Source organism: Lactuca saligna, chromosome 8, assembly GCF_052625555.1.
Source record: "Lactuca saligna cultivar CGN05327 chromosome 8, ASM5262555v1, whole genome shotgun sequence".
Lineage (NCBI taxonomy): Eukaryota > Viridiplantae > Streptophyta > Magnoliopsida > Asterales > Asteraceae > Lactuca > Lactuca saligna.
This window is the reverse complement of record NC_136424.1, coordinates 48,459,832-48,471,485: the sequence shown is the minus strand read 5'-3', so window position 1 is coordinate 48,471,485 and position 11,654 is coordinate 48,459,832. Positions and strand designations below refer to the sequence as shown.

The window sequence follows — 11,654 nt, the reverse complement described above, 5'->3', positions numbered from 1 at the left end:
TTCTACCATTTTCAAGATCCATAAGAGAAGCTTCATGCTTTATAATTGTATTCTTTGTATTCTTGTCATTATTTTGTTGGGTTCTCTTCTTCAAGTAGCTATTATCTTAAGGTATTGAAAGTTCGAACTAATATTTAGGATTTCCATCTCATAGTGTGTAAATGAGAATGAGAGGTGTTATATAAGTCTCATTTGAATGAGTGCGTTAGGGATACAACTTCATGCCCCTACTACCCTACATTTGAAAATTTTCGAGTATTCATGCTATGGTTTCCTTTCGCTTCTAGTAGTAACACGTGTCTAAAATAAATAAAATGATAATAATAGGTTATCGTCTCTACAAACAACAATGCCTTTAGTTTTCCCTCAACTACAAACACCATATAAAATCTATACAGGAATCGGCAACTTCATACACAATATTACAAGTAATCAAAGGTCACACTCTTCCATATTCTACATCAACTTGCACCGAATCAGACAGCGACACCTGTCTAAACCCATTGCTACTATTTCGCCTCGAATGTTGGTTCAAATTTGCAATCTCCACATTTTGCATACCAACCCCAACCCCATTCACAGGAGCATCTCCCCTTGTAGCTGAATTCGTCTCTTCCAAAGCTCGGAAATAAGCATATGGGCCCCACCCTAAAAACAATAACATAGTCATTTAGTCTGAAAATCATTTATCCATTCAACACTTTATGTAAAATTTAGAAATTACCTTCGGAGTGATATGGAGCAGGAAAAAACTGAAGATAGCACATTGTGGCAACGAATAGACCTGAAAAAAGAAAATTAGGGTTTGAACTTTGAAGTCGAGTTAAATAATTAAATACAAATTTGAATGATTTTTTTTTTACCTAAAATACCACCAGCAAACACATCTTGCCAATGGTGCCAATAGTCATCCACCCGAGAAACTGCTACAAGTGATGCCATTAAAAGAGGAAGAAAAAGAATGCATAGTTTTGCCACGTGACCACTACGGTCAAATACTTTAATTTTTGCGGTCAAGTACAATGCTAAAAACCCCAACCCCGCAAACGACCCTATGAAAGAAAAAAACCGTAAGAACATACTGTGTGTACTGTATACTGTGTACTGAAAAATAACGTTGACATTGACATGTCTTACATGACGCATGTCCACTAGGGAAACTCTTATGACCTTTTATATCCTTGTCTTTACCATGACATATAACATCACCCCATGTATCATAGTTCTGAAACATATAACAACGAAAAAAAAAACACACACACACAAATTAATTTTCCAAGATATAAAAAAATGTATTATTATAATTACATACATCGACTCCATCTGGAAAGCATCGCCAAAAGAAATCAGGACGTGGCCTTCCGACAGCATCTTTAATAGCATCGGTGATAACTCCCGTTATAAGCACCGCGAATAAAAGTCCTAGAAAAAACATCAAAAGAATTCACTTTACATTCAAGCATTCAACAACGAGAAAAATGTGTAAAAGTTGTACAAAAAAGGAAAGAGTTAAAAATGATTTACCTAGAATTGCATGATGAAGATCATGTACATCTCTTCTTCTAAAATAAAAGAAGGTAAAAACAAGGATAGGCAGCAATACCGAGTAAATCTTCCAAAAAAAAAATATGACGTAAATGTAAATCAGGTACACAGTAACATCAAGTAAAATATATATCAGGTACACAATGATATCATATACAATGACATCATGTAAGATGTACATTAGGTACAGAGTGACCTAGGTGGAAATAAACAGTGACAATGCGGCTGCTGAGACTCGAACCCTTAGGGAACAGAGATTACAACTTTTGGAAAAAATATAAAGCCGAAAGGATGGAAGAATGACTCACGGGAACAGCCCAAACGGGAACGGTGTTTTCTTTCATTGGATATTTAAGATCTGTCATCATATCTTTGCCAACAAAACGATAAAACGGGTTTATGATATTTAGGACAATTTCTATGATAGCGAGTAGAACAAGTATAAGCCAATCATGCATGTGACTTCTTGCCAATTTAGTTCCATGAGACTTAATGTAGAAGGCACCAAGGTCAACTTCCCTTACTCTTCCTTCCTGCCTCTGTTATAATGAAAAGAGAAAAACTTTCTTCGTTAAGTCAAATATGTAGTTTACTGGATGAAGTCTTGTCCCCATTAAGTCTAATCACATTAAAACATTTTATAAAATCAAGAAACTTAACAATACGCAAATTCTAGCATATTGTTCTAAATTAATATATGAATTTTGCCTTTTTATCAATTAAAAAGTCTTATATATTAAGAAGATTTGTGTTTGCTTCAAGCAGTCGTCGTTTTAATTCTCCGAAAACAAAGTCACTCCTGTTTCTTCCCTTATAATTCAAAAAAACAAAAATAGCTAAAACTGACGATGAAAACTAGGTGTATTAATATGAAAGTTAAGTGATTAATTGGATTTGGATCATATTCAACTTATATACAAATTTATGAATTGCTAACTTACAATTAATCCTCGTGGTTTTCCAAAAATGCTTCGAAAAATATGTATAGTTTAATATATCTAAAAAGGGAAAAAGAAAAAAGGCAAAACAATTGGGGAAAAAGATGCAACTTTACTGACCTGAAACATATTTCTCAAAAAGGGTAGATTCCAAGGCATAACAGTGTTCTTCAACTCCTGAAAAAAAAAAAAAAAGCAGACAAAAAGAGAAAAGTTACCCAACTTGCTTTCAAATTCAGAAATTAAAAAGTTTAAGAACACAATCAACTAAAGAACATGAAGATTAATCGCTTTGTTACTAACGATTGGAAAAAAAAAAAGATAGAGCAAATCCGATGAATCTCGCAAAGAGAAAAGGTAATACTACACAGAATTAAAACGGAGAGTAATCGTTGACGTACCTTAAAAGATATTTTCGAAGTCAAAATCAATCGGAAAAACTATCCAATAAAGTTTGGGCGAATGTCAATCGAAAATGAAAACTCTGGTTGAATGTAGGATTGTTTAATGAAGAAAATTAACAGTTAATATATGAGTGTCTGTTCGTGGTGAGTTGGCAGAACGATTTGTTCGTCGGAGGGCGGTTAATGGGGGTGACTAGATCGTCGCGTAGATTATTTATGAAGGGGTCGGTCAACAATGTAACTGGTGTTTTCATTTGAAATTTCGAACGACAATATTTCTATTTTCTAGGAATATGCAATTTTGTAAAATGGGTAAAATGGACCCTGAAGAATATATGTCTTGTCACGTTTGGTACTCGATTTTTTTGTAACTCGTATTTTCCGTCCATTAACTGTCCTTTTTTTTTTTTTTTTTTTTGAGTAGTCGTAATGCTTGAATAGAAAAATACATGTTCCCGGAGTTAGGGAGTTAGCTTTATGTTTTAGTTCTCATATGGTAAATAGCATTTTATAAGTCAGGACTGATACAAATTTCTTACGAACTTTTTAGGGTTTACCGGTTGAATATCTAAAGTTTTTGTTAGATTTTATGAGTCCTTAAATTAAGATATGACATCTTTTTTAGTCTCTGTCAACATGTAATAGTCGGTTCAGTGACCTTTTAGACAAAAAAAAAAAAAAAAAAAAAAAAAAAACTCACATTGTGCCCTTATAAACCCGAAAAAAAATAAGTCCAGGGATCAATTCGTTAAAAAAAAAAAAAAAAATCTTTTTTTTTCTAAAGCCGATTCACACTCAATTCATACCCTCCCAAGAAATTGATCGTGGCTCTTCTTTCCGTCTTCACCCTCAATCGTCATACACAATCATCGAAGATCACAACCATCTTCCCCTTCTAATCGATTCTCGATCACAACCCTCTTCTACTATTTTCTTTAATTCAATTTCAGCTCTTTAAGGAACTGACTCATCCTTCCTTCTTTTCTGTTCAAAATCGCACAAGCTACCTCTCCTTGTGCCTTCGAGTTGCAGGTTTGACGGATTCGATGTTGAGAAATGATGTATGGGTTTGATGAGGTTCATAGAGAAAATGAGAGTTAATCTCTTTTGTTCTTCGATTTGCAGGCGATTGGTTATGGTGGTTGACTCGTGATTTTTGTGAGTTTTTGGTGCTCCAATGGTGGCTTATTTCACGAGACAAACGGGAGAAATAAGGGTGTTTGGGGTGGGTTATTGTGATATTGATTCGATGATGATTAAGGTGGGTTATGGTGGTTGTAATGGCTGAATAAAATGTTGAAGAGCATTTGGTTCAAGAGGGTACGAATTGAGTGTGAATCGTCTTTAGAAGAAAATTAAAAAAAATTTTGTACGAATAATCTTCAAACTTTTTTTTTTTTTTGACTTTATAGGGTCACAATATGAGTTTTTTTTTTTTTGTCTAAAAGGTTACCGAACCGATTATTACAGGTTAACATGGACTAAAAAAGCAAGTTATGTCCTAGTTTAGGAACCCATAAGACTCGAAAAAAACTTTAACGACTCAACGGATAAACCCTAAAAAGTTCATAAGACATTTGTGTCATTTTCCCTATAAGTTAATTTGTGGTAACATATTTTCGTTTTCATATGTGATCAAATGAGGTTTCTCAATACTTTTGTATATATAAGAATGTTGGAATGTATCGATCTAGTTCAATTACATCAAATGAATTTAGATTAACTTTATTTTTTAAATATAAAACTGATTAGCAATATGTAAATCAAAATCCAATCCAAAAATACCAAGAAATATGTAAATTAATATCCAATCCAAACAAACCAATTATGAATTCGATTGAATCTGTTTTAAGATTCGATGCATACCAATAGATATACATGTTTAACATTAAAGTCGGATTAAGTGTTGCGGAAAGGGGGTGCAGGAGTTGTTCCCGCACATTGGAACACTGCACCGTCCTGCAGAAAAGAAGATGCACTAAGGGAGTGGGGGATAGAAACAACGCATTCTCTCACCTATTTTAATTGGTTAGGCTTCTTCTTTTTTCAAGTTTTTAATATTTATTAAATTATACACGTATTAAAATATTATAAAAAAAACATATCAAAATTTATGGTTTTTAACTCCCTACAAGATACGTATAATATTTATATGAAATATATTTCAAAAAAAAAAGAGTGAAAAATCATTCTCATACACACCATGGGTTTTGGTGAGGTAAAAAAAAGGGAAAGGTTGATTTGACAGACAAAAAATAAGGAATTATTTCTGCACACATCGTCGGGTCTATTAAGTTTGAGTTGTTTAAATCGTTCAATTTTTTTTGTAAGTGTATAAAGGGTTTAAGGCTTTCTATTTTGTCTATGCCGTCTAATATAATTTAAAAAACAAGTTGTATAAATTAATAGTAAATGGTTAAAGGTATTTATCAAATAAAAAAAAACTATACCAAAATAAATAGAAATCGTTAGTGTGTTTTGGATTATTTGGTTTCATTTTAGCAACAAAAATCAACCAGGTAAAAATAATAATTTGGGTTTGGTGAAAATCAAATCTAATATTCAAACTATATATTTGTTGGGTTTTTTCCTTAAAAAAAGTCTAATACAATTTATTCACTTGACAACTCAATTTTTTATCCAAATAATGAACAACTTAAAATAACTATAAATTTTGTAAGAAGTCAATTTAATAAGTTTTCATGTAACATAAAGCCCCAACAACATATATCTTCATTAATTTATTTTGTAGTATCTTAGAGAGCCGTGAAACGGGTTTATAAGATAAACAATGAAAAATTATTGATAAAATAATAAAATTTTAAAATTTCAATACTAAATTATATTGATATATGATTGTTAATTGTGGATGATACTTTAAAAATATTGCATGAATCACCGATAACGATCATTAATAAATGAGACTTTAAAAATATTACAGGAATCACCGATGACGATCATTAACACATGCTTTACCGGAAACTCAAGAACCACCACTAGTCAACCACCTCTATGAGCTTGCACCAAGAAAAAAAAAGAAATGAATAGAGGTGGCATTTCTTATGTTTTGTGTGTGGCTGCAATTGATAGGAGATACGAAAAAAGAACAATTGTATTTATAAGAGATAGAGTATGTAAAAGATAATGGTTAATAATTTCAAATTTTAAATTATGATTTTATGATATAAAAATCCATGAAGTTCCTCGGTTGCATTTCATATATATAATACAAAATATATTGACTATCTACCTTTTAGTCGGTTTTTTTTGTGCAGTTTTGCACTAAAGTGGGTACAGCTGAGACACTATGGACGTGTTCGATATGGAGCGTTTGGGAGCTTCTAACTTTTAGCGTTTAATAAAACGTTCTGTTTTAGACATAAATTCTCGTTTATTACTACAAGCTTTTAACATTTAATTCAAACAAAGCGCTCAAAATCCTAGCTATTTTACGTAATGTTTAACAAAACATTATAAACTACAAGTTATCTGCTACCCACTACAAACCATCCGCTATCAATTATTTTTGGTGAACACGCCATATTAAGAATAAAAAATGTTTCGTATTATATACTCATCACCCTATATACTTTCATACACAATTTTAGCCTTATTTTTAAGGTCAAAATTATCATATGATTATCATTTGGCTAACTTTTATATTTTACTTCATTATAACCTAATTATTATATTTAATAATTATATTTTTATTAATAACTTTATTCATATTAATAATTTTGAACTAATTTTTATTAAGAAGCAATAATAATATTGTTTTCATAATATAATAAAATAATAATATTAAAAAAATCAAATAAATTTTCAATCGTTTTCTTTATTTTGTTTTTACATGTAAACACATAAACTTATTTGATTGCTTTTTACTTTTTTCATTTTCATAAATTTAGAGATAGGCCTTTTTAGAAGCCATGTTTTGAAAACCGGACCGGCCGGTTCGACCGGTTCAACTGGGAACCGGTCCCGGATCCGGTTCTTAAATGCCAAAAAACTGATATTCATTTGAACCGGTAAAACCCAGTAAAAACCAGTTGAACCGGTCCGGTTGAACCGTTTAAAACCGGAAATTTTTAAAAAAAATTATTTTTTTTATTTTTTGTATTTTTTATATAATTAAATATAATTATGATATCATTCGGTTTTCCCGGTTTTTGAGATCGGTCTGACCGGTTGGACCATCTGAACCATCGAACCAGTAAGACGACCGGTTCGGTCTCCGGTCCAGTTTTCAAAACATTAATTAGAAGTAAGGCGACAATTTTTTTTCCATTTTCATAATATATATATATATATATATATATATATATATATATATATATATATATATATATATATATATATATATATATATATATATGGTTTATGAAAATGGAAAAAAATTGTTGCCTTACTTCTAAAAAGCCATATATATATATATATATATATATATATATATATATATATATATATATATATATATATATATATATATATATATATATATATATATATAGGGTTAGGATTCATGTGAGACGACCTAATTTTGTGAGACCGTGAGACGTATTTTTTTATTTTTTTTAGTTAATTCAAGTTCCGAAAATAATATTTAAAAAAAGAATTTTTGGATTTTTCCATTTATTTTGCATTTAAAAATTATGTTTTAAAATATGTACAATGTAATATTCTATTAGAATATTTCAGGTATTTTTCAAAAAAAAAAAAATGGATTTTTTTAATTAATTCAAGTTCCGAAAATAATAATTAAAAAAAAAATTTAGATTTTTCCATTTATTTTGCATTTAAAAATTATTTTTTAGAATATGTTAGTGTAATATTCTATTAGAATATTTCACATATTTTTCAAAAAAAAAACTTGGATTTTTTTTATTTTTTTTATTATTATTTTTTATTTTTTTTAGTTAATTCAAGTTCCGAAAATAATATTTAAAAAAAGAATTTTTTGGATTTTCCATTTACTTTGCATTTTAAAATTATTTTTAGATTTGGTCTCACGGTCTCACAAAATTTGAATGGTTTCAAATGAACCTGAACCTATATATATATATATATATATATATATATATATATATATATATATATATATATATATATATATATATATATATATATATATATATATATATATAGGGTTACGTTCATTTGAGACCACTTATATTTTGTGAGACCGTGAGACGCATTTTTTTAATTTTTTTTTAGTTAATTCATGTTCCGAAAATAATATTTAAAAAAAGAATTTTTTTGATTTTTCCATTTATTTTGCATTTTAAAATTATTTTTAGAATATGTACAATGTAATATTATATTTAGAATATTTCACGTATTTTTCAAAAAAAATAGAATTTTTTTTTAGTTAATTCAAGTTCCAAAAATAATATTTAAAAAAAGAATTTTTAGATTTTTCCATTTATTTTGCATTTTAAAATTATTTTTTAGAATATGTCAGTGTAATTCTATTTAGAATATTTCACGTATTTTTCAAAAAAAAAAAACGGAATTTTTTTATTTTTTTTTATATTTTTTTAGTTAATTAAAGTTCCAAAAATAATATTTAAAAAAAGAATTTTTGGATTTTTCCATTTATTTTGCATTTTAAAATTATTTTTAGATTTGGTCTCACGGTCTTACAAAATTAGAATGGTCTCAAATGAACCTGAACCTATATATATATATATATATATATATATATATATATATATATATATATATATATATATATATATATATATATATATATATATATATATATATATAATCTTAAATTTATATTTTTATTGAAAAAAAAAAAACCTTGTTTGTGTTGACATTTATCTGATAATTGTTTAAAGTTCTGTATATGATTGTTATTAATTTCAAGGTTATGTTTGAAATTAAAACTTTTATAAAAATATTGTGTAGGATGTGCATTTATCTTTATATATCATATTGATACCAAAAAATAGATTCTATGAAAAAAAAAACAAAACAAAACAAAAGCAGGTGAAAAGATGTTCCATTTCAAACTTGCTGCTCACAAATTAGCCTAAGAAAATGATGAGCATATCATAAAATCAATAAAAAAAATTTACTCTAACTTCAAATTTATCAAAATAAGAAAATCTAAATATTAATTTAAATAATTGAAATTTTATATTTTAAGGTTTTTGAAAGTCCATAATTTTGTGGTTTGAGCTGGTCATAATTTTTGTATAGATCTATTCAGGGTGTCTGAGTGTGTATTGCAGAAGTGTTTGTATTGGGCTTGTAATGTGTGCTGCCACACATGTGTGTGCAGCCGCACACATGTGTACGGCTGCACACTTTTGTGCTGGTAGGTGAAGTACTATTTATAGCAACTGTGTTGTGTCAGACTGGATAATCTTTTTGGAGGGGGCGGGTATCAGAACTCTGCAGTAGTTGTACTTTATCAAGATATACTTGACATTTACCTGCAATAGATGTGTGCATGCTTGATTCTACTTCTTCTTCTTCTAGATCTCACCTTAATTGCAATTAACTTCTTTGATTACTAAAATTGGATCCTCAATTTGGGGACTAACAATTGGTATCAGAGCCAATTTGGTATCAATTGAAGTTATTTTTTAGTGTGAGAGTGCAAAATTTTCACTATTTTTGAGTATTTTGATCAAGAACTGTTGAAGATTTGCTGCCAACTGTTGAAGGTTTGTTGCCAAACTGTTGAAGGTTTGCTGCCATAGTGTGTGCGGTGGAGCGTATCCTTTGAAGAAGTGTGCGGTACCTTGTGTGCGGTTGATATTTGTTGTGTGCGGTTTTTGTTTGCTGTTGAAGTTTGTGCTGTTAGTATTTGCTTGTGCGGTTGGTGTTTGCTGCTGAAGTGTGTGCGGTTACAAGTGTAGTATTGGTGTTTGTTGTTAAGTTGTGTGTGGTTACACGTGTACGGTTGGGAGTGTGTGCGGTTGAGATTCGTTTGCGGTTTGTGTGTGTGGCTGAGTGTTAGTGTATTCAATTGATACTGCTTGATTGTTGTGTGTGCGGTTGAAGACAAACATACAATATCAATTACTCAAAGATTGCCCAAATGGAATCCCAAAGCATGATTGCTCATCAAGATTTGGATGCAATTATGGGAACCACTACTCGTATCCCTAGATTGCTATCAGCTGAAGGATTTCCTAAATGGAAATACCGAATTGAAAAATACATCAAAATGAAGGATTTCAAAATTTGGAGAAGTATTTTAAGAGGACCAATTAGGATTTTACTTCTACTCCAGAAGATGGCACAGTAATTGACAAACAGATTGAAAATTACACTGATGATGACTTTGAAAGAGTTGAAGAACAAGAAAAGGCACTTGCCACACTCACTATGGCGTTGTCTCCTAAGATTGCACAAGGGTTTCGTGAATATACATCAGCAAAAGCATTGTGGGAAGCGCTCATAGAAGTCTATGAAGGAAATGAAGACATGAAGCAAAGCAGACAAGACATGCTCCGATAGAAATTCAACATGTTCAATTATGTATTGGGAGAAACACTGGAAAATCAATTGCAAAGATTTATCACACTAACCACTGAAATGAGCTCCGCAAGTGTGATGGTTACTAGATCGGAAATTAACAAGAAGTTGCTAAATTCTCTTCCAAAATCATGGGACATGAATGTCTCAGTGATCAAAAAGACAAAAGACTTGAACCGTTTGAGCTTATCTGAAACAATGGAAATCATCAAAGCCTGCGATCTTGATGATAAACAAAGAGAAATCAACCATGTTAACTCGTACTCCACAGCTAATCTTGGAATTCAAAACAACAACACCATTTTTTCAAGCTTTACCACTCATCCTAATTCTCAAGTTCATATTCCCCAAGTTCAAACTTATGCAGTTCATCAAACCACACCATTCAACATATCTCCAATGCATCAAACTCAAGTCCCTAAATCTCAAAACATGTCTCAAGTCGGTTCGAGTGTTGTCTCTTCCACAAGTGTCTCAGTTCAATCTCAAGGAATTGGTTCCCAAAGTTCATATGTAAGTGAAAAAGAAGAAAATTTGGCTCTAGTTGCTGGATTAGTAAATTGTTACAATGCCTTCGTTGCTGGAGAGCTCTCTCTACAACTTTCATTCACTGATCTCGACCAAATTTACCCTGAAGATGTGGAAGAGATGGATATTACTTGGCAAATGGCAATGGCAATATTCAGGGCTAAACAATTCTCAAAGAAGACTAGAAAGAATAATTGGAGTGTAAATTCTAACAAGAAGATGGGATTTAGTAAAGGAAAGTTGCGGTGTTACAGTTGTCATGAACCAGGTCACTTTGCAAGGGAATGCCCAAAACCCGATCGACGAGAGAACTCTGAAAGAACCATGGTGCCAGTAACTTATGTTCACAGCAACAACAAAGGATCATCTTCAACAAATCAATCTGCAAATATGGCAATGGTGGCCCAATCATTTAACTGGGAAGATCAAGTTCAGGCTCTAAATATTACAGGACCTGAAAATGCAAATCTTGCTCAAGTCAAAGAAGAAAATGAAGATCCAGAAGAGGAAATGATGAATCTGCAATTTGCATTCATGGTGCATACCACTCCTGAACCGGTCAAATCTGAGGTTAGTGAATTTGGTTGCTCTCCATCCTGTATCAAAACTGTTAAGTTTTTAAGAGATCAAATTGAGATAATCAAAAGAGAGAACGAGGACTTGAAATATGAGGGATATACTCTTAGAAAAAATAAAAAGCCCTTGAAAACTCAATTAGAAAATAAAACAAAAGATTTTAAAAAAT

General features: G+C 30.6%; 1 protein-coding gene across 2 annotated transcripts; it reads right to left on the bottom strand.

The window, feature by feature from the left end:
• Positions 1-301: 301 nt before the first annotated feature.
• On the bottom strand, positions 302-3,128 carry LOC145011722 (lipid phosphate phosphatase 2-like). 2 transcript variants are annotated; one of them, XM_078970450.1, is made up of 9 exons: positions 2,885-3,128; positions 2,604-2,660; positions 1,854-2,084; positions 1,525-1,612; positions 1,313-1,422; positions 1,138-1,225; positions 864-1,052; positions 725-784; positions 302-648 (listed from the first exon to the last, which is right to left on the bottom strand). In XM_078970450.1, the coding sequence occupies exons 2-9, from the start codon at positions 2,640-2,642 to the stop codon at positions 440-442; spliced, it is 1,014 nt and encodes a 337-aa protein (XP_078826576.1). In that variant the 5' UTR covers positions 2,643-2,660; positions 2,885-3,128; the 3' UTR covers positions 302-439. The 2 variants fall into 2 exon arrangements, with proteins under 2 accessions (XP_078826576.1, XP_078826577.1); XM_078970451.1 differs by lacking the exon at positions 2,885-3,128 and adding an exon at positions 2,787-2,841.
• Positions 3,129-11,654: the final 8,526 nt, after the last annotated feature.